Here is a 24,564-nt window from a genome sequence, read left to right on the forward strand (position 1 = left end):
GGCTAGGATATTCTTCCATATCACCTTAAATCCCCCACTGGGGACTTAAAAAAATCCTCTTAATCAGCTAAACAACACATATCAAAAATTATGAGAATACTGTGTGAGTTTTCATATGAAATGATTGAAGTTACTGGTCATGGCTTAGCAGCATATGAGCTGATGACAGATCATCACAACACCTGCATCTGAACTAACATCATACTTCTATTAAAATCAAGTAACATCTTTGTATATCTAATTTCGGTCACTTGATAGTCTTAATCAGAGACAGAAAACAGTACGAAACCTTTGAACAATGTAAATTCTGACAATACAAATGCGGTCACTTGTAGTGATGAACCTACAGAGAGTATCACCTGAATGTGCAGCTGCCCTCCTCTTGGCACAGAGCTTTGTAGTGACTTCCAGCTCATCGTTTAGATATCCAGCTGCAACTTTATTGTTTTGGTTCACTTTCATCACTCTCATAGAATCTTTTTAAGCTTTTAAGCTTACAGAGAAAAAGCTGTAAAACCCCACTGTATACTATCTGCTCAGCACCAAACAGTAGACAGACAGAGTGAGAGACTAGCCAGTGAACCAATACATTCTCACTTCCACCCAGTGCACATTATTTTGACAAGCCCTAAGCCCGGGAGGTTAGCTTTTATGCGCCCCAACTAGCTACCGTAAAGTCATATCATCATATGATCAAATAGAGACTTGACACTGGATGATACCAACATACATATCACCTAAAAATCATCATCACATTTGTGTAGGACAAAAATACAAAAGAAAATCTGAATTATTCATGTAATTGAATAGTTTTTTATACACTATTTATAGTTTATGTTGAGTAACCATATATTTTATATTTGAAAAGTATTTTGTTATAGATTGCTACTGGCTATTTTACCAAAAAAGAAAGAAAATAAAAATATAATGGAGATAGGTTTGCCTTTTCAAAGGCATATAAAGCACATTACACCATTTTGAATTAAATGTAAGTTTGTCTCTAAACATAGGCATATTTCTAAGGTGGCAATCTACATTACACACAAGGGCCAGTTTCCTTCCTAACATATGATTTGAGGGCTCACTCTATACGGGCCCCCTCACCCCATGGACCCCAGTGCAACTGCCCCACCTGCACTGTCTATATTTATGCCCCTGCGTCAAACTGATCAAATACAGTGTGTGTGTGTGTGTGTGTGTGTGTGTGTGAATGACAGCTCAGACTCTGTGTGATCCTAGACCTCACCATGAACTCTGGGCTAATTCCTTCTGTTATTTCCCTCCACTCTCTCTTGTCTCCATGGGTTTATGAAGTGAAGTCATAAAACCTCTGGATAAATGATAAGCATGCATTTCTTGCTCAAGTGAAAACATTTTCAATTTAGTGGAAGCAGTTCTTTGCCTCAATTTCATGGCAAACTTGTGGCTATTCATGTCTGTTCCAAAACATCATTACATTACAGAAGGTTCATCCTCTGGGAAATATGTGGTCAGTAACTTTCATGGCAGTCTGCCCCTCAGATTTTCATATGTCCTTTGTTCAAGTCAACATGTTCTTGTACGTAAATAAGAAAATTGTGTAAGGTGTTCCAGAACAGACCTAATGATCATTATTGAAAACAAGCATTTTCTGATCTCTTGCCTCCGTGGTTAGTGTTTGGTTGACTTTAGGCAACTGAAAGTCCTTGGTTAAGGTTAGCGATAATGATTTTAGGATATCAACATCGCCTGTCGGTAGTGGACAGTTCTGGAGTGCATGATTTAAGCCCAGTCCCATTTAGTTCCAGTGCAGAAAGCAGTGTGTTCTTTATGTAACGAAGCTGAGAGTACAGGAGTGGTGGAGGTTAGGGTGGTGTACGGACTTATAACACTTAAGCGTTTCATAACCTGAGTTTGTTTCCAATCATAATCCAGCTGTTAATGTTCCCTTTTTTTAACCCCAAACAACGCTTGAATGCATGCTGCTACTACCTAGTCACTACCCTTTTATAAAGTCATGACCTTACCTGCAGGCTGTGACCATGTCTCTGCAGACAAATACACCGCCACACACTTCTAGTGGGTCATAAGAAATCATTAAGAGGAATTACTTTTGTATGAGTCTAGACCAGGGGTGCTCAAAGTTTTGAGTGCCAGTTTGGGGGGCTAGCATATGATTGAGGGCCACACAGGAAAAGCACAGTTGAGAGTTGTCCACTGAAATCATTATTGTAGTTAACAACACAAGCACTGATGACAGATCATAATTCCTGCAACACTTGATAAGTACCACTTGTTGCCCTGCAATCAGTAGCTTTCAACAAGTTGTCATTTCTAATGCTTAGGGGAGTGCAATTTGATGCAGTCGCCTAGTAGTGTTTAAAATGTCAGCTATCAAAAGTGAAAGAAATTAAATGGACCGCAAATTATTTTTTTTTAGAAAAGCATGCATTTTGAGCAACCATGGTCTATATGCTGTTTTTAAGGAAAACCCTGCATAGTATACCTTTAATTAGAGTTCAGTTGCCATAACCAGAATCTGTTCCCCAAACCATACTGTAGTTAGCATGTGCAGATATTGTCAGAAAATATGATTTTTAAAGGTTTGGCATTAGACATTAAAAACATTGCCATTTAATTTAATTCATTCATTCATTTAATTAATCTGGAGCTTTACAGACTATCAGCATTCTGTCAGTAGGTTTGGTGAACCCACCCAGTGGATCTATGTGGTTCTCATATGTAATATCATTGGAATTCAGGGTGTCGGCTTAGTGGTTAGAGCAGGCGCCCCCATGTACTAAGACTTAGTCCTTGCTGCAGTGGCTGCGGGTTCACTTCCAGCCTGTGGCCCTTTGATGCCTATCGTTCCCTCTCTCTCCCCCTTCACACTACCCTGTCCTATCATTAAAGGCAAGAAAAGCCCAAAAAAACAATCTTTAAAAAAAAAAAAAAATCATTGGAATTCAACTGTTTGTCCTCTTTCCCCATTAGTATGGCATGCATCTTTGTATAATAGTTTGGCATGGAGACCTGTATTAGGGATGTTCTCATTCTTTAAGTCTTGGTTCCAAGTCTGCACTTTGATGTAACTTCAAAAGAAGCTGAGCTGGGCCTGACATAGTCTGTATGTACAGTACAGTGAGGTACGCTCTAATGTGTTTGATATTTATCTGCAGGTCCAGCTGTCCCTGTTGGAGTGGATGTTCAGGTGGAGAGCTTGGACAGCATATCAGAGGTTGACATGGTAAGTGGCTTTAGTGTGTAACGGTACACACAGTATGCGTATTGGGGGGGGGGGGGGGGGGTGTATAACAAATAACGTAGTAGCTGTAATGTGACTGCAAGAAGTCGGCTGCAGATACTGAAAATAACTCATTATGATAGACTCAGTTTGAACCTAATATTCAATCAGGGACCAACACAAACTCAGAGTAATGAGATTATAGAAGAAGTAGGATGTCATTATTAATGCTGCTTTTCCAGTGGATTATGTTACTGATGGCAAATGTATCCAGTAAATCTGTGTCAGATTCAGTTTGTAGCCGTGGAAGTTGCTGACTTAAACAAATGAGCTCATACTGCTTCAACACATGGAGAAGAAGCTGCTCTCCTCAGACAAAGCAGCTAATGAGGCGGGAACATTCTTCATTAACGGCACGGACACACAAGCACAACAGTGACTAAGACTGTGGGAACACTTGTCTTCTCAATCCAACTTTTTTGATTGGACACGCCAGATTAGAGCTCAAATATAGTTTAAAGTGATCAGTTGCCTTTTATCAGATACTATCTGTGTTCTGCCGCTGGCATTATAGGGATTCTGCGCTTTGAACTGAGAGATGAATGTCTCCTTTTAGTTATCGTCATTTAGCTGTTTTTTTTCAGTTGGATAATCAGAATCAGATTATGAAAACTCAGTGGCAGGAATTGTTTATTTTGCTCAAAGTCAGACGGAATGCATGTTGAGTAATGTAATTAAATCAACCTTCTGTTCTGGAACCATAAATTGGATCCAAAACTGTCGTCCTGGTGTTGTGTAAGCTCCTGTTTGCAAGGACGAACAAGGATTACATTTAATTTGGATCCCAGCATTCTGTATTTAATTGTTTTGGAGCAGAGGGGGGGAAAAATGAATGATTGCAGACGACGGCTGCTCTTAATGACATTATGTCATATCACAAAGCTGCAGGATGTTAAAAAGTTACACAGCAAACGAGCTGTTTCATCAGAGGTAAAAGGGTTTAGCAAAGACGAGATTTTAAAGGATATAGATGTATTATTCGAGACTTTTCTCACTGTCAGCATATCTCATGAAAAGACCCAAACCAACCACGTGTCAGCCTGTTTCTCAATTCTTTCTGCCCATAAGTTCAAATCAAAAACATTTAAAAACAAGTCACAAATACATAGTTTCAAACAGTGGTGCCCCCTAGAAATGTTTCATAGGGGTGGCCGGATTAGGTCACCGAAAATTTTGGGGTGGCACCACCAAAACCAAAAGACATAACTGAATTTTAGGAATCCTGTTAAGCTTGTAGTATATATTTATTTTAACATGACAGTTAAGGAATCTCATACTATACTTTGTGTGTATATACTTTAGTTGCTCATTTTACAGTTAATATTACTAATTATCTGATGTGCAGAGACTAATACCGGCCAGCCCTGTTTTAATGTGTTACTTATCATGAGAGGTTAGTCGTTGTTGTACAGCTTTAACTGAAGGATTAGCTTGATTGGGGGGCAGCAAATTTAGCCTAAAGTGGGATGTATAGTTCTGCCTAGAATAGACGCCGTATCTACGGCGTAGGCTCTGCGTCAACATAGAGCCTACGCTGTTCCCTACGCCATAGTCTGATGTGGACCTCCCCAGAAATGTAACTACATGTCGCAGCGACACAGACCTCCTGTCTATTTTTGTAAGCTGAAACCATTTCCCTCAGTGGAAACAAAGCTTTGATTTACTTTAATTTCATAGAAGAGAATAAAACCCCCACAAAATGGCATTTTAAGTTTTAAGTGTGATTTTTCCTGGCTTCATATGAGAAGAGGAAATCTCCGCTTGTCGCAAGGCTAATTTTCACAGTGTAAAATGCCATAGGAATGTTCTAATAACGTTAGCATGTTGTATTTGTTTCGTAACGTTACAAAATTTCACTAAATGTTGCTGTTGTCCCTGGCTTCATATGAGTAGAGGAAAAGTCTGCTAGCCGCTAGGCTAATTCATACAATGTAAAATACCATAGGCTTGTGCTAATAACATTAGCATGTTGTATTTGTGGGGAAAATGTGTCCAGCAAAAGACAAATGCTTTGTCTGTGAATCCTGCAAGTTATCCTGCGATTTGTGTGTTTGAACTTGTTTCTATTAAGCCATATTTAATGTGTGTTTAATGCGTGTTTTTGGCCTGTTTTTGAATCAACTAAACTTTACAGCACTTCACAGAAACTCCACCTCAGACTAGTGTTTTTGGAGGTGTAACTGCAAAGTGACACAGACACACCACTGCACAAGTATAGATTCTCACAATGGCGTTGGCTATGTGTGTAGGCTACAGTGTAGCCTCTGCATAGAGCTGAAATTCCTAAATTAGCTGGCCATTGAAGAAACAGGAGGAGAGGGCAGGGGCTTACTCACTTCCAACTCACTGCCAAGGGCCTTAACATAGAGAGGACCCCCCCCAGAGGCCAGGATTTTATATCTGCAATTTAAATGTATTAAAAGTATGATGGCTTTTTTCTACCTTTGTCTTATGCCCAAGTCACGATAGAGACCTTAACAAACACGGGGGGAGTAATGTTCCATAGCATCTGATCTGTCCAAGCCAACTTCATAATAAAAATGTCAGACAGTAATTGTACAGTGTGTTGGGAGACGAGGGCTAAAATGTGCTGAGATTTCAGAGCGTGCAGACTGAAGCATATCCCAGATGGCTGAGTAATACAAATGTTGGTATAAACAGTTCATTGCTAATAATCCTGATATCATTACATAAACATGTGTTAGGTTGCTGATTCAGTTATTTGTACATGTGTGAGAATGGATGTAATAAAAGGCAAAGGGGAGTTCTAATGCTGCTGAAACACAGGGCCTATTTTGTGCTGTTTGTGAAGAGTATTTTCAGCTACACCGGTGGTGTGTGTAATTGAGTTGAAATAAACTACAGTGTGTTTTCATGGTAATGAAGGAACATATCACCCAGTGCAACAGTGGCTCACTGATGTGTTTTCAATAGTTTTTAGACCACAATGGAGTTTTATGGCACAAAGGAATATGATTAGCTATATGATCTAATTTTCAAGCTATTTGAGACGCTAGATGTTTAAAACTCTATGTATGTATTCTCTAACTGTCGTCATCATTCTGAAACCAGAACACAACACATATTAAAGGTATCCTATGCAGAACTGTCAGGTACTGTTTGTAAACACGCTCACCAGTGAAAATGAAACTAAAAGCCAACCCGATTCATTCTCATTTTGCGTTTCTACTCACTTTATTTGCGTTTCTCGGTGCTGTGTCCCTTGGATGCCTGCTGCTTTCATTGTGCCATGTGGTCCCTACCTTTTTATAAAGTCCTGACCTCACCTGAGAGCTTTTGGGGTACACACCAGTAAACATCCTGAACACAAAAAAAAGGAAATCTCTACAGAAAAATACACTGCCGCACACTTCACAAGCAACGCCTTCTCATCACAACTTGCAAAATATCGGCACTTTGTCAGTGGATTTTTACATCTAAATATGATGCGCTAGCTAACCTCCTGCGTCTGTTGTTAAAAATTCTGGGACGGCATGTCAGTTTACACTTGTTGCATACAGTACATTGTATTTTTTAACATACACTTCTGTTTTCACAGGAAATGTACAGTGTTTGATCATTAGATGCATTTATTCTTTTCAAAATAAACTTCCAACAATGGTAAGACGCCTTGTTTTTATGTTCATACTTTGTGCAACAAAAGCATGAGGTTAGGTTTAGGTAACAAAAGCATGGGGCTTGGTTTTAAACTCACACAGTAACTGAGCAGCGGGCTCTTGGGTGAAAGTCCGTGGTTTGTTGGACACATCCACCTGCAATCCTGCCTGCCCCATATGGATTGTCCAGCTACATATTATGTTCTTATCAGCGTCTTTTCAAACTGACATGGTCTAGCGGTGTTACACACTGACGCCGTGAAAGGTGCCTTTGGCATCAGTGTCTGACACCAAAATCACTGACAAAGCGGCAATGTTTGACAAATTAGGAATAAGAACAGGCGGTAACAAGTAATGACAGAGAGAGATTTCTTTTGTTTGAGTGTGCACATTGTTTTTTTTTTTTGGTTTGTTTTTTAAGAAATCCTGCATAGTCTACCTTTAAGGATGACAGCTTTTCATACCACCACCTGAAAAAAGCAAAAGATTGTCTGATGTTACTATTTTTAAGCTACGTAACAGTTGGTAGCATCGGAACTTGGCATGAACAACATTATCCTCAACAATGCCAAATAAATGTGAAACAACATAAACATTTGTCCAACAGAAGAACATTTACTGAATTATATTACATTTTGTAAGGGAATAGCATAGTGGGATAAACAACAAACAACAACAAAGTTAAAGGTATTTTAGAAACCCTAAAGATTCAGAGCTTTTGAAAAATATTCTGGGCTGGAGCCTCAGACACCACCCTTTCTCTCCAACTCTGCCACAAGTAGAGAGGAGTCATAAAGTCATAGCACTGACTCTGTAATGTCATTTACACAGCAATAACTATCTAGAGTTTGCTAACATTAGCTGCCATAATGATAGCAGAGCAGAACCTCTGACTGTACTGCAACTTTTGCTAATTAACTCTTTGTTTAGTGGCAGTGATGAGGTAATTATGAATGCAGTGCAGTCACACAGTGATATCTATCTAAAGTTTGCTTGTCATTAGGTGTGAGGGAAAAATTGATACAGCATAGTATTGCGATATTTTTGCAAGGCAATATTGTATCGATACACAGACGCCAATGATTGTTTCTTTTGTATTCTATAAATTATTAGTAATGCAAATACAAATTAAACTTGTGGTATCCTATTACAATGATAAAATGAATTGCTTATTCAGTCCACTAGATTTTGAAATGAAAACGATTGAAGTCATATGAGCAGACTGACAAGTTATCTCATTAGATGGAACAGATGTGGTAATTTTTTTATTTTGGGGATAAAATTTGCAGTTGAAAAAAGGTAATAAATCACAATAGATTGTATTAAATGTTATTGCAATACTCAGCATATCACAAAACCATAAAAACTGCAATAACTGTGACCAAAGCATCGTGATAGTATCACATCGTGGATTTCCACCCTTACTTGGTTTTAGTAAATATTAGCCACCATCGTGTGTTTCATCGCTTATTATTGCAGCCTAATATTTTGTGTCAATTATGAGATCATGGTAAATGCCAAAATATAGCACAAGTAGAGAAGAGTCAGAACGCATTCACACTGCAATTTCTGTCTAAATTTGCAAGCATGCATTAGCCATCATAACTATGGTTGTACTACAGTAGATCATTAAAGGTTGTAGCATCAAAACCCATGAGTGAGGCACCTAGTGACTTGATCAAGAGTGCCTCTCATTGCTAATAAGTTCAACGTTTTATTTGTAAGAGAATGTGTTACATCTTCTTTCAAAACTTACATGGTACCGCTTTTAAAAATTCATATTTTACGATGGTTGAAATCGTTGTGACGTAACAGCGAATAAGCTGGCAGTTAGACATACGTTCAAGGATGCTTTGGTTAGATCACAACACTTAAAAACATCTCTCATTAGTAAACACATTACAGTTGGTATTCACTGGAGACATTCAGACATGCCCCTGAACTGAACTTATGCAACATCAAAGGTTCTTTTATGGTGGGTGCCAAGAGTACAATGTGTTGCTGCAGCCATTATTCCAAACTGATCTGGTCTTATGTAATGCCATGAGGAGAGTGGGATAGCGGATGATCTCTGGAGTGGGGGGGACCACTCCTGTCTGCATAGCAACAGGGGAAAGGAGGCGAGAAGACAAGGGTAATCTAGGACCACTGGAAGCTGTGGCCTGCTTAGTTAACATATGTTCAGCACTTCTCTGAACCATGTATGTTTAGTCATAAGCAATCCATATAATCCAGCAGCTGCGGGTCGTAGCACTGTAATCCCCAGAGGAATTCAATAAACCAGAGGCAGCGAGCAAGTAGAGTCCTCGTAGTGAGACTTAATCCCGAGGCTGTTTCTGTTTCACTCACCCCTCCCCCGCTCCCTCAGGACTTCACCATGACCCTGTATCTGAGGCACTACTGGAAGGACGAGCGACTGGCCTTCCCCAGCGCCACCAACAAGAGCATGACCTTTGACGGGCGCCTGGTGAAGAAGATCTGGGTGCCTGATGTGTTTTTTGTCCACTCCAAGAGGTCTTTCATCCATGATACCACCACTGACAATATCATGCTGCGGGTCTTCCCTGACGGTCATGTCCTGTACAGCCTGAGGTGAGGACACACACACACACACACACACACACACACACACACACACACACACACACACACACACACACACACACACAGATATCTGCCATCACAGGGTTTATTCACACCGACTAAATGAGACTTGGCAGGCCTTGTTGCAGCATGCATAGTGCTGGTAACATTTACACTCTGCTTTTTTTCCCCAGGGTTACAGTCACTGCTGCGTGCAACATGGATTTCAGTCGTTTCCCATTGGACTCGCAGACATGCACACTGGAGCTGGAGAGCTGTAAGTATTCATATGCTCCTGACACTTCACTCTATTGTTAAAAAGACAGCGGGAATAAAGTGCTGCTAATTATTAAAGGCCCAAAGCATTTTTGCAGCATGTTGCCTCAATTAGCACCACACTGACAAAAAAACACTGAATTGTTCGACATTACTGTTTTATTACTTTAAACTGTTATTTATCAGGAAGAGGTTGGTGCAGCAGGGGCAGAGTCAGATGTAGTGAATATTCGGGGCTCAGCCCAAAACCTAGGGGGGTCTGGGAGCATGCTACCCCAGGAAGGTACAGTGTGTGTGTTTTCATAAGCTCTTTTTAAACAGAAATTGCACTATAGAGCTGCTATGAAGTCCCTTTCACAAAACCATCACAGAAGAAAAAGAGCTGGATGGGCATGACATGTAACACAACAGCATCAGCCTCTTGTGTGACATATAACATATGTGTCAGCAGCGCATTATAAACAATAACTACAGCATAACATGGCAATAACAATCATTTACTCTCTGTCTTATGTGCCGGCTGATCTTGTCCTCTGCTCGGAGGGTAAGAAGCTCCCGGACCTCATTGTTTTCCAGTTTGTTAACATTTTTGGCCATTTTTCTTCTTCTTTATGTTAGCTGCTAACTACTACGAACTGCTTTTTAAGTTTCCTGCTGTGGGGTGTGCGCATAACATGTTGTCAAATTGTAGCACCCGTGCAGCCCATGATCCCATCCCGCCGGCTGTCCCGTATATACAGACCTCGTTTCGGTGCTGTAACTACTGCCGATGCTGCCTTAGAGGCGAAACAACTCTCCCCCCCCATTCTGCAGTTGTACCTTTTATAGAGAACGCCGGGGCGAGAAATTTCTGCCTCAGAGAGGCAGTGTAAAAGGGGCTATAGTAATAAAATAACATGACACCCACTGCAACAGTGTGGCTCATTGCTTGGTTTTTTAAATAGTTTTTGGACAACACTGGCTCTCAGTAGCACAGAGAAAGAAGTTATAATAGACTTTCAGGGGTGGAGCAAGATGTTGTAAACATTTGGGACATGGCCCAAAGCCCAAACCAAGGGGGGGTCTGGGGGCATGCTTTCTCAGGGTTTTTTTTTTTTTTTTTTTTTTTTTGCCATTTACAGCAGCTATATTCACTCTTTTTCAAGCCATTTGAGATAATGAATGCCTAAAAATCTGTACATCATTTGGGAAAAAATATCCTGTAGAGCCTCCATCCTATTTAGTATCTAACTGTTCTTCAACTATCTTCATCATTCTAAACCATAACACAACAGATGTTAAGGATGACTAATTCTAACTCTTACCACCAATGAGGCAAAAATTGTCCAGAATTACTTTTTTTTTTAACTCACATACCAAAGGCAGGGTCGGAATTTGGCATAAACAGCATCCCTAATAGAGAAACTACAAAACTTTCGCTCCATTGACCTGCCTCTTTGGACAGATTAGACCAGGGGAAATGATACAAAGTGGCCTTTATCCATCCAGCTACTGCTGCTGATACTGGAATGAGTACTCTATACTTAAACTGATGTTTTCTGTCCTGCAGACGCTTACACAGATGAAGACCTGATGCTGTATTGGAAAAGCGGTGATGAGTCCCTGAGCACAGATGACAGGATTTCTCTGTCTCAGTTCCTCATCCAGAAGTTTCACACTACCTCCAGACTGGCTTTCTACAGCAGCACAGGTAGACTGGCAAAACAAACACTGAGTGGAGTTTTACTTTGAAACTTTCTGAAAGACTATTACTCACTGGCCAAAAGTGGTGATTGCTCCTGGGGGCTTCAAAAATGAGTTTGACATAATTTAATTAACTAATTACTAGAAACTGAAATGGAAAGGACCTTAATGTGACTCCTCCGTTTGTACCTAATTTGGAGTCTGTGTATTGTCGTGGGGGCCTGTGTCAAAATCTACTTTTAATACCATTAATATTTCAATTGACATTATGCTTACGCGGTGCATATTCCTAAACAAGTTCATGTTTAATCAACTTATAATCAAGTTGGAGAGCACATGGAGAATCAGTAGGGGCCCTCAATTCACTTTTTATCCAAAGGTCTTCTGACAGGTTAATCAGACCCTGATATTGTAGACTCTGAAGTAACCCATTGCCTGAGCTGGACCTCAATGAGGTGAGCCAAAGAACCACAAGCAAAACATTAAATATTAATTTCTTTAACATCACCTGCCCTCCTTTGCATGCTTATTTTTCATGGCACTTCTTTGCATTGTGCAAGAATATTCAATTTACATATAGTTATACATAATTTAATGTTTTTCTTTCAAGTTTAGCCATCAATGCAATATTTCCTGTTCCTATTTGTTCTAAAGAACAGTACTTTGTCTTGACTTGACCACCACTCAGAACTCAATCTCCAATCTGAGCATATCCTTGTCTCTGACTCGAGCAGCCCTAACTACCACCTCAGTGCAGACAGTTGGAGTGCCTTCACTTTTCTGCCACTGTGTAAGGACTGCACCAGCACCATTTTGAATGAGCTCAAGTAGTATTAAGTTCCTCTTGGGTTTGAAATCCTTGCTGTTGACACTTAAGGTCCATTGAAGCTGAAACTTTGAAAAAAGGTCAAACAAATGCAACCTAAGAAGGATTTTTTTTTTCTAAACAGATGTAGCAAAAAAGCCTTAGTCCTATGTTACATTGCACAATTTGTGTTTTTTACCAATATTTGTGGTGCTCCTACTGCCTAAATGTCAAGGTAACATTACTGTTAAAGTAGGTGCATATACAAGTCAGCAAACAGCCTTCATCCTTGATTTTTGTATTGATAATAATAATAATAAATTTTATTTATAATGCGCTTTTACAAGTGCTCAAAGACGCTTACATAAAAATAATAACAGTTTAAAATACAAAACAATATAGAATAATAACACAATTAAAATACAGAAACAATGTAAAAGATCAGGGAGAGCTAGAATATGATGGGATAGGATAGAACAGAAAATTAGACATATTTAGTTTACAGATTAAAAGCCAATTTAAAAAGGTGGGTTTTTAGGAGAGATTTGAAGGTGTGGGGGTCTGTACAGTCTCTGATGGATTTGGGGAGTGAATTCCAGAGGGTGGGGGCGGCAACAGAGAAGGCTCTGTCCCCCCAGGTTTGGTGCTTGGTCCGAGGGGGTAGGGCGAGGAGATTTCCTTCTGAGGATCGGAGGGAACGGGGGGGGTGTAGTGGTGGAGCAGGTCTGTGAGGTAGGTGGGGGCCAGGTTGTTAAGTGATTTGTAGGTGAGTAGGAGGATTTTATATTGTATACGGTGTGAAATGGGGAGCCAGTGTAGTTTTTGGAGGACAGGGGTGATGTGTTCTTGGGAGCTGGTGTGGGTGAGCAGGCGGGCAGCGGAGTTCTGGATGTATTGGAGTTTACTGAGAACTTTTGATGATGAACCGTATAGGATGCTGTTGCAGTAATCTAGTCTGGATGTTATGAAAGCATGGATGAGGGTTTCGGCAGCAGAGAAGGTGAGTGAGGGGCGGAGACGGGCAATGTTTTTGAGGTGAAAAAAGGTGGTCCTGGTGATGTAGTTAATATGGTGGTCAAACTTAAGTTGGCTGTCAAAAATGATATCAAGGTTCCGGATGTGCGGAGATGAGGACAGAGTGCTGTTGTTGAAGGTGAGGCTGAAGTTTTGGGTGGTTCTGGTGTGGGATATGGGACCAGTGATGATAATGTCTGATTTGTCACTGTTCAGTTGAAGATAGTTTCTTTGCATCCAGTTTTTTATTTCAGAGAGACAGTTACTGAGTGTGGAGAGGGTGGTGTTGGTGATGGCTTTGGTGGAAATGTACAGTTGGATGTCGTCGGCGTAGCAGTGGAACTGTAGTCCGTAGAGATGGATGATTTTGCCAAGGGGGAGCATGTATAGAATGAAGCGGAGGGGACCGAGCACCGATCCCTGGGGGACGCCTTGTGAGAGGGGACCGAGCACCGATCCCTGGGGGACGCCTTGTGACAGAGGAGCTGTGGTGGAGGTGCAGTTGTTAGTGCTGATGAACTGGTGTCGGTTGGTGAGATAGATGTCGGATGGTGTTGAATACAAAATGCTTCCACAGTTTACTCCTCAGATGGTACGGTGTTATTGGTGTTTGCAAGTAGAACATTAAACCTTTTTCACTGTAGACATTGGAAACAATAGGAAAAGCCAAGGTGTACAAAATATTATAAATGGTGGCTGAATTTAATTTAGATGCATCACCTTCAGAGTGCTGGTGTTGTGTCATGGTTTCCTAGGATACCTGAATAGAATGTAGCCATCATTAATGTCATTAGCAACACCTATGCTTTGTCTAGCCTACTGTGATGTCAAAATGTCCGCTGTAAAGGGACAATAATAGCCTGACACTGTCAAGGACAAGGATAGGGCCAAAAACAAAACATTTGCTGCTGGTGGCAAAGCGAATTGCATCTTCACATCACGTAGAGTTCAACTTTGGTGAACTTTAACCAGCAAAGTCGCAGCCTCAGCAAATAGCAAAGAAGTATGTGTGGAGACACATTGATTGTTGTGGGTGTCTAACCAGCTGATACTGTATGATATTGACCATTAAAAATACAAACTGCCCCTCATGAAAGATGCTGCCTGGCTAGCAGAGAGTTTGGAGACAGGCATGAAATGTAAGAAAATGAAAAATGTACCAATAACATTGTTTTTTGTAGTATTTATTAGCAAGTTAGCTATCATTTCTTTGTCAGCTAGCAAGCTACCTTTTTGTGTGTCACATCTAGCACGGCCCACATTCATCACGAATATCTCCTTAGCAGGTGCTGGTCACCTGCAACGTATCCTCATACAACGATTTGTATGAGATCCTGTAATTTGGCACCCCATGAATGATGTTACGTACTTAATGTTAAGTTACAGAGGTTATATTTAGAAAAGTAAAGTTACTGTGGTTAAGTTTAGGAAAAGACAATGCTTGATCCAAAGGTTGCACAGTTAAAATTACCAGGAGCTGTTAATACAGTGTGTGCAGATCTCCTGTCTGATTCTTGCCTAGGTTTAGGAAAAGGTTGGGTGTCTTTAGGTTTAGGCAAGTAAAGTTATTGTGGTTAGGTTTAGAAAAGAGAAACATGGTGGGGACATAGCTTAAAACAACTCAGAGTTGTCATGGCTCCTAAAACCGGTCTCCAAGGGGAAAGTCCTGTGTTTTGTGACACATTCACCACCCACACCTGCCACCTTACAGGACCACTCCTGTTAGTGCACTGGTCACATGATCCCAGTTCTTCCAAATACGTAGACTACATACAATTTTGGTACATTACTTTTCATCAGAAAATGTACAAACAGTGCATGAGAATAGCCTGTGATCTGCCTGCATTCAGTCATGCGTGACCTTGCCCTTAGTCTGGCACCTCTCAATTAACACAATTGGATAGACCTACAACCAATCATAGCAATAAAACGTGACGTAGCACTGAGCGACCAAAAAAATGTAAACCAACCAAAAACCAACCAACCTCCAAGGTGAAAAAATGAAGCCAGTGCTGGAAGTGCCAAAAACTGTAGTTTATTGGATGGCCACTTGAGGCTGGCTCCAAAACAGAGTAAATCCCCACTGACCCCCATGTTAAAAATGACCAACTTTACAGCAGAAATAAACATGTTTACAGCCTGGTACCTGTATAGCTAATTTCAACATTAATGACAAGTGCAAGTGGTGTGGATTATTTTATAACTCATCTGTCAACATTTTATTAAGACCCAAAGTTACACATACTTAAAGACGGGGCCACTCAAGTGAAAGGCCGTCTGAGGCATCGCTACAGTCTATGAGTCAGATCCACCCTTGCTCCTTCACAGCTCCAGCCTCTTGTCTAAATATGGTCACATCTTGCTCCAAAAAAACATCAAGATGTCCACGGCTGAAATGCTGAACTCGAGGGGAGTTGGGCAAAACATGAGTCCACAAACCAGTGGGTGACGTCACGGAAGCTACATCCATTATTCATACAGTCTATAATGTAAACAGGATATAGTGTGCGGAGGTGAGCTATGATGGAGTAGCATCAATATTTCTGTAAACGAGTTTTGCAGTTTTTACCATCAGAACTTGAAAGGACTACTTCAGCATAAAGTTCCACATCAGCTGCAGCCATCTTGGTTGTTTTCGCAAAATGCCCCAATAGCACTCTTCTTTACTAAGCTAGGTTTACACTCAGTGTATTGCCCCCAGGGTGAGGGTGCACGAACCAAAAATAATGTCCTCACACATTTTGCGTAAAGTGTAAAGGCTCCATAAGTTGTTAGTCATCATCTCAAACATGCCCCATATTAGTTAAACAGTTATGATTGGCTTTTCCAGGCCAGCAGGAAAACTGCTCGAACAGGAGGAAGACCAGGCACTTCTGCTCGACCAAATAAAACATGAGCTTACAGATTGGTCTGGTTCCCGGCTATGACAATAGCTTAGTTTACTGATAGTACAATGGGGCAACACAATTGTTGCACACAGATAATTTTTGGCTTCAAACAGAGTATTAAAGGTTTAATATCTATTTTTTCCCATGTTCTACTGATAATTCAAATGTAAAATAAAACGTGACAATCCTAGCCCCCACTCAACAATTATGTGTAATGTAGATAAATGTCTTTTTAACTAAACATTTGCAGAGAGACACAATGTCCTGGTTACTCCCAACAATCTGAAGACTACACTGACAACAGTTACCAAAGGTAGAAAATAGTTCTACTAAAGGTAGGACATTAGTCAGTGTAAAAGCTGGAAGCTGTAACAGAGTGCAGCTTTCAGTTAAAGCTCTGAAAATAATTGTTTGGCTTGGCTCAATGAGGTTTTACTCAACCAATGAGATTAGCACTGTATCCAGAGAAAAGCTGTTCCTCTGAGAAATGTTTTTGTGACTGAGGAAGTCAACCACTGATGTAAAAAAACACACCATTGGGCTATTTTAAAAATATTTCTTATATTTCCCTCACATTGTTATTCTGCCATTACCTTGCAGTGCTCTGCTGTCATAATGTAGCTATCCAATGCAGTTATCTCTTGTATTCAGCTGTTGTTTTGTTTGTTCATTGGTTTGTTTGGTTTAATACACTCATCCAGATTTTTATCATGTCTGTGCAGATTAGTTAATTTCACCTGGCTCTGTATTTATTGTGGCATTTTAGCACATCATTTCTGTTTCCAGACACATAAAACAATTTGCAAACAGTCACTGTATTTTACCTCTTCCCTGTCCCCAGGCTGGTACAACCGTCTGTACATCAACTTCACTCTGCGGCGGCACATCTTCTTTTTCCTGCTGCAGACCTACTTCCCAGCTACTCTTATGGTCATGCTGTCCTGGGTGTCCTTCTGGATCGACCGCAGGGCCGTCCCTGCTAGAGTCTCATTAGGTAAGAAGATATGCAACACAGTGACCATCCTGCCTGTTCAAATTTAATATGTTTCCACAGCACATCACCGTGACCTGAGAGCATAACCCAGTTAGCACAGGAGACCCCCAGAGGGAATCAAACTGTTCAAGGAAAGTTCAACATTTTTAGCCCAGTTGCCAGAAGAAAATGTTGGCATTGTATGTTTCTGCAAACCACAGATAAATTACATTTGCACGTTTCACACTTATCATAATAAATTTTCTCAAGTGACATAGTATATATGCTGACTTTGTCATTGGGAGGTGGTGGGGACAGTGGATAGTGAGTCAACTAGGCAAGATGCCTGCCAAGCAGCTCGTTGCTGTGTTTTAACAGCTTTTTAGGTACCAAACATGGGTGTTTTGTAGCAACCTGACACTGTTTTTTCAGCAGCAATAGTGCCACAAACAGAAGTTGTTTTTTACTGAAACATTGCTGTGTTTCAAGTGTGAATAGTGCCAGGAACACAGGTTGTTTTATCCAGAGGTATCGCTACATTTTCAGCAGGGGTAGTGGCATGAAAAGCATTTTTTTTTACGGAGTTAGCTGCATTTTTGCAGTTATAGTGGCAAGAAAAGTTCTTTCTGTTTTTCACTTAGACATCATTGCATTTCCAGTGCGAATACTGCTTTTTTTTTTTTAATTCAGATATCTGTGTTTCCAGCAGGACAGTGGCACAAAAAGTTATATTTTTAATGAGACATCAATGCTTTTCCAGTGGGGATTGTGTCACTAAAAGCATATGTTTATGCTTAGACATCAGCGGTGTGTTTTCAGCAGAAATGGTGCCATGAAAAGCAAATTATTTTTAGGAGACATTGCATCATTTCCAGAGAGAACAGTGCCTCAAAAAGCGGTTGTTTTATACCGAGACATGACTGCATTTCCAACAAGAACAGTGCCATAAAAGGGGTTTAATTTTTACTGAGACATCACTGTGTTTCCAGCAGTAACAGTGCCTGGAAAAGCAAGTGATTTCTACTCAGATATTGCTGTGTTTCCAGTTGGATAGTGGCACAATTTTTTTTATTTTAACCAAGACATCACTGCTTTTCCAGCCAGGCTTGTGCCCTTAAAGGGATAGTTCGACATTTTGGCAAATTCGCCTATTGCCGTAATCCCTATAGTCATATGAGTAGGTACATTACCTTTAAGTGTCAGTGCGTGCTGTTCTGAGATTGGTGGAGCAGAGCTGCCTGCTGAAATGGAGGTGAATGGTACAGGTCCCTCTCTCCCTCAAAACTAATCAAATACACCATCAAATGACTCCAAAACGCTCTTGTGGACAACTTGTAGCTTACACATTCACCACGCTATGAAATAATAATGTAATATTACGAGACAGAGTTGTTTTGAAGCCAAATGCAGAGCCGGAACTACATTCCAGACATACAGTACTTGCTGGGCGGAGTGATTTCAAACAGCGTATGTTTAGTGCAGTTACTCCCGTCATCAAAACAACAAGTTTGTTGAGAAGAAGCCAGAATATACAGAGGAAGAGTTACAGGTTTTGGAAGAAGAGAGAGCAAGAAGAGAGGCTGAGGCTGCCGAGCAACCAGGGGCTGAGGGGAGACCCAGAGCCGGTGGTGTAAATGTGGGGCTTACTGGCCACTTTATTAGGTACACCTGTGCAATATAAATATAGAGTACGCCTCAAAATAATCACCGGAACACGGGGAGAACATGCTAACTCCACACTCATAAATCACCACAACTCCTGAGGGAACAACAACATAAAATGTTCCCTAGCAGTCTGTTTATTCCCAACAATGAGAATTAATGCCAGTCACTTCACTATATGCTCTGGGCAAGCACTTATCCATAACATAACCACAACAACATTTGCATTTTAGCCTTATTTACCATGCTGGGTTGTAGGCTAATGTTACTCAACATGGAGGTAACGTTACAGCAGAGGGACTGCTGAGCAAAATACACAACGATCACTTACCACGTCTGCTCGTTTTGTGATGCCGACAGATGGTATGACAGTATCTCTCAAGAAAAGCGCTTGAACCATTCCTGAGCTTCTGCGCTCCGTCCTTTCAGCGTAGTCCTCCGGTAAAAAATGGCAGGAGCACACAAGCATTTTCCGGACCGTTTCCACAGGCGTGTTGGGGTCGATGTCCAGCACAAATAGCCATTGTTTCATCCTGTCCGTATTACCGGTTGGAACTACGTGAAACTTCACTTTGCTCCATGTCTTCGGCTTGTTACTGCAACCTTTTACAATGCATGTGTAAACCATGATTTACAGAAACACTTGTAAACTTTCCTCAAACCTTCTGGTGTGTCCAGCTGACGGTACCGCAAATGCAAGGCTACAAGCAATAACAACGGCACTGTTTCAGCTGCGCACTGTGTCACTCCGCCCAGTGGTTTACTCAAGACTGCGCACTGTGTCACTCCGCCCAGTGGTTTACTCAAGAAAGTAGTTCCGAGTATTTGCTTCATGTTGCGTAATGTTACTTAATTATACATTATTATTTCATAGCGTGGGGAATGCGCAAGCCATGTGTTGTCCACTAGAGCGTTTTGGAGTCATTTGATGGTGTATTTGATTAGTTTTGAGGGAGAGAGGGACCTGTACCATTCACCTCCATTTCAGCAGGCAGCTCTGCTCCACCGATCTCAGAACTGCACGCACTGACACTTAAAGGTAATGTACCTACTCATATGACTATAGGGATTACGGCAATAGGCGAATTTGCCAAAATGTTGAACTATCCCTTTAAAAGCAAATATTTGTGCCAGGACATCATTGTGTTTCCAGCAGGAATAGTGCCACAAAAACAGTCTTTTTTTTTTTTACTGAGATATCGCTGTGTTTCCAGTTTTGATTGTGCCACAAAACTGGGTATTTTATGCCAAAATATGATCTTTTCCTAACCGTAACCAAGAGTTTTTGTGCCTACGTATTGTTGAAACATAAAGTTTCAAATTATAAGCTACACATTAATAATAATAAACTTATTTTTATAGCACCTCTTATACAAGAAATACAGCAAAGAGTGCATTACGATAAGGGCATGATAAGCACCAAATCCTTAGCCTGAGTGTCAGACTGAAGCTCTCAGAACCTTCAGTCTGACATGGCTTCCATTGAAGGCGATTTACAAGGGGGAGGGAATTTGATTTTTTCTCTAACCAATCAGTAGAGATCAACGACTCACCCAGAATCTGACGTCATTAGTATCCATGCCTCGGGGGTGCCGAAAACAAGCGAGCATTGCCCGTTTAAAATGTCTCCGTCGTCGTGCACGCCCAGCTGCATCGCCGTTAAATCCAGTTTAGCAGCTTCCTTAATTTGGTCCTCCATTAACGCAAGTAGTGGCGAAATACCTCGATAGCATCGTTAATGTGGTCTGTAGGATCTGTAGCGGTCGCCATTGTTGCTATCCTCACCAGTTACCCACCGGCGTACAGCTTGACATCAGCGTGGCGCTGATTGGCTAATCGCTAGACCCCCGGCGTTCATTGGTCCGTCCATCGTTTGGACGAGATAAATCGCAAATTCATTGAAGTATGCCAGACCAGAGATGCAAGCCTACTCAGTTGAGTGGGCGGGGTCTATGGTCTGGAACCAGGCTACCAAATCCTCACAAAATAGACATAGTGAACATAAAACAGACAAACAAATCAATTCAACACAAAAGGACATTTAAAAACTGTTAAAACAATGATTAACTGATTCAACAATTTTCATTAAGTGGTGGTGATTTGAGATCCAATTAATCAAAATCTCAATGTATGTATGTAACCTCAATAATGTGTAAGTGTAACATATCCATGGTTTGCAGAGACAATCAAATCTAACGTTTTTTTCTGGCAATTTGAATTTGTGTTGCTTTCTTTTGTCTTTTTGCTGTCTTTCTGAAATTAGAGGATCAATGTCAATCTCATGTTTGCATTAAATATAGAGCTGGGGTCAAGACATAGTTAGTCCCGCTTAGCGTAATGCATGGAAGCAGGGCTAAACAGATGGCATAGAAAATTAAAAAAAAAAAAAAACATCTTAAAACACCTCTACAGCTAATCAAAACATTAAAGGACAGAGCATGCTTCTGCTCTCTTTCCACTCACTGAAACCACTCGGTCCAGAGAGCCACAGACATGTGAGAGCACACTGAGGTTGGTGACTGTCTTCTAGGTTGAGGAGTTTAGGAAAGTTTGACCCAAAAGACACTAAATTGGTGGCTAGGTGCATTTTGTTGTAATAGTCACTAAGGGGATCTTAAAAAATTAGCAAGAAAGTCGTAAAGTTGGCAACACTGAGGCTGTAACTCCCTTTAGAACCATAAACTGCTGCATTATATTTCTCTTTATGTACGGATCAAACAACAAGAGACAATCAGCAGCCAGATAGAAACATGAATGAGCTGTGAATGTGTGTAGCTAACGGCCAATATCTGATCCCCAATGTTTGTCTTGGGACCTCCTTCTCCTATCTTTCCCCAATTTCCAGTCTCTGCCCTACAAGTTTCAAAGCTGTCTCTGCACTGGGCAGACAGAGATCACATGGATATGAATTTTCCTCATATTTAATACAAGGTTGTATGTTCTGTGTACTTCAGGTATAACCACAGTACTCACCATGTCTACCATCATCACTGGAGTCAACGCCTCCATGCCCAGGGTCTCCTACATCAAAGCTGTGGACATTTACCTCTGGGTCAGTTTTGTCTTTGTCTTCCTGTCTGTGCTTGAATACGCTGCCGTCAACTACCTGACAACGGTGAGGGATGGTAAAGACCGCAAGCTCAGAGAAAAAGTCAGGGAACAGGTACAGAAACCTTTTCAGAAAGGCTGTCCATTCATTCATCACTTGTGCTTTTCATTTCTTACTCAGTCTTTATTCCTTTCCTCTCTTTTGCCCAGTCCCAGACACTCCCCTGCACCTGTGGCATGTCCCACACCAGGACCATGATGCTGGATGGAACATACAGTGAGGCAGACGCCAACAGCCTGGCCGGCTACACAAGGGCCTCCATGGCGACTGAGGATGCATCAGAAAAACAGGAGCGAATGGTGGTGCATCTCTCCCTGGACAACGAGCCCACAGGGACCAAAAAGAAGGGCATCCGCGGCTTCCGGATTATCCAGAACACCCACGCCATTGACACCTACTCTCGCATGATCTTCCCTGGCGCTTATATCCTGTTTAACCTGATCTACTGGTGTGTGTACTGCTGAGTGTGTGCATTTTAGCCTAAACTGTAGCAGTGAAAGAAAAAAACTGCTAAATCTTTTCATTGACCTGAGAAGAGAGATACAGTTTTTTCCATCCTGCATCTGCATGTAGGGGTGGACCAAGTTTGGCAGGATAACTAAAGAATATCAGATGCTTCTGGGTGTGAATATCTCCAAATCTGGTTCACATTTCACAGCTGGACTGGACCACTTATACAGCTTCTCCTCCTTTACATAATTATATCACAAGCTCATATTCACCCCGATCATACTCCAGCAACCTCATGGGGCTGGTTGCACAAGTTTTGCTTCCAGACTAGTCTAATGCCAGTTGTACAAAAATAAAAACAGACAGGTTTTAAGCCTAAGAAGGTATCCACTATACCCAAGGCTATGGCAACAATATCAGTGTTGACTCAGCAGCTCTGCCTACTAATAAAAGGCCCACCCCAAAACAGAGGTGATTGCCTACCAGATATCATGATTTTTTTATGCTTTTGTGGTCAACCTCTTGTTTTTTGAAAATTATTTCGATACCATTGTTGTGTTAAAGGGGACCTATTATGCTTTTCCTTATTTTCTGTCATATATATATATATATATATATTGTTACAGTGTCAGATGTTCACATTAAACCTAGCCAAAGTATTAAATGAAGGGCTGAGGTCAGCTCGTGATGGGTTACTTCTTAAGGTCATCTGCTTCAGGCACGCTACTGCAAGTGTTAACATTACCTTGCCTACACTGCTACATGTAGCTATATGCTAACATCAGGAATGTTGTACATTCTCCCTGATTTCGGATCATATTCCTGCTGGAATATGTCCTGGATCTTTAGAAGTTTTGTTGGTGATTCTTCACAGTAGAAAGTGCCGTTATACGCTGTTACAGTGATTTCCCGGCTGAAGTACACTGCTACATATAGCTACATGCTAATGTCATGAAACATGTAATTTTGGTTGCCCGTATTTTGGTACATATTCCTGCTGGAACCTGGCTGAAATTTTGATTTAGAAGCTTTAACTGGTGATTTTTCATGGTAGAAAGTGCCATTCTACTTTTGTTACACTGATTCTCCGGCTGCAGATACGCTGCTACATGTAGCTATATGCAGACGTCAAAGAAAAATGTAATCTTGGTTGCCGCTGTTGTTAATTTCTCCTCAATTTTGGATCATTTTCACAGCAGAGACCATGGATGTATAAAAAGAACTGGATACAGCATTGGAGGCAGGGTCCTGTTTATTCCTATGGAATTTGATCAGTGGTGTGTCATGCCAAACACAGTATGAAAATACCCAGATCTTCTGCAGCTAGGGGCCAAGTGAGACTTTTACCTGCTGAGCGACTAACTTCTGGTTTAGTGCTCCACTAACTTTAATGGGTGTAAAACAATTAAATCATGTGGCTCATGTAGACTTACAAAATGTAATTGGACTGACTGGATGACTTCCTAATAGTGAAACAAGTCATTTTGCAATGGTTGCGGAGCTCAAAAAAATGTATCCACTGATTTACATGTCTCTTTCCTGATGTAAACAGTGTTTACCTGGGGGCTTGGCAGAGATGTCAAGACATGGAAGACCCAGAAATGCTGACCAATCAGAGCAATTTGGGCTTTTTTAGGAGGTGAACTTAAAGAGACAGGCACTATAATGAATTGTTTCAAACAGAGGGTGAATACAGGTGTTCCTGCATAGACAGTATGAGGAAAACACTGTCAGCTCATTGGATTTTTCAGCTCATTGATGACGGTTTCTACTACCATCATGACTCCGCGGCGGATCCGCAGCCTTGGCTGATGGTGTTGAAGCCCTCCTTGGCGATGGCCCGGGCCAGGACTGGCCTGTTTTTTTTGCACATTAAAGCATGTAAACATGTCCCAGTAGAAATCAAAAATACAAGTATAAACCTGAACATGAGCATAAAAGGTCCCTATTAACTTCAGCGTTAACACTATTTTCCCATGCCTTTCCACTGAAATATGTTTCTCAGCTACACTCATCACTGAAGTTTTAGTTTAATGTTTTTGCAACATTTTTATGATGTGAAGAAATTTGCTGATTTAAGAGTTGTTCTTTCTGTAAGTTGTTCTGCCGTTGTTTTTCATGATTGTATCTAGGTAGCTAGCTATGTAGGAAGATTCCCATTCTTAATCCCACCCACAGAACTCAGAATGACAACAGGGGAAACAGCTGTCAATGAGCACAA

At 41.0% G+C, this 24,564-nt stretch overlaps 1 protein-coding gene across 1 annotated transcript in view; it reads left to right on the plus strand.

Annotated features, from left to right (window-relative positions):
* Positions 1 to 22,813, plus strand: part of LOC126398859 (gamma-aminobutyric acid receptor subunit rho-2-like) — a 36,949-nt gene extending 14,136 nt beyond the window's left edge. The window contains exons 3-9 of the mRNA XM_050058501.1: positions 3,159 to 3,226; positions 9,269 to 9,492; positions 9,678 to 9,760; positions 11,309 to 11,449; positions 16,991 to 17,143; positions 21,739 to 21,947; positions 22,043 to 22,813. Of these exons, the coding sequence (XP_049914458.1) occupies positions 3,159 to 3,226; positions 9,269 to 9,492; positions 9,678 to 9,760; positions 11,309 to 11,449; positions 16,991 to 17,143; positions 21,739 to 21,947; positions 22,043 to 22,357 (1,193 nt within the window). The 3' untranslated portion in view covers positions 22,358 to 22,813. The remainder of the gene's footprint in view (positions 1 to 3,158; positions 3,227 to 9,268; positions 9,493 to 9,677; positions 9,761 to 11,308; positions 11,450 to 16,990; positions 17,144 to 21,738; positions 21,948 to 22,042) is intronic.
* The last annotated feature ends 1,751 nt before the right edge of the window (positions 22,814 to 24,564 follow it).

The sequence above is a fragment of the Epinephelus moara genome, chromosome 12, assembly GCF_006386435.1.
Source record: "Epinephelus moara isolate mb chromosome 12, YSFRI_EMoa_1.0, whole genome shotgun sequence".
NCBI lineage: Eukaryota > Metazoa > Chordata > Actinopteri > Perciformes > Serranidae > Epinephelus > Epinephelus moara.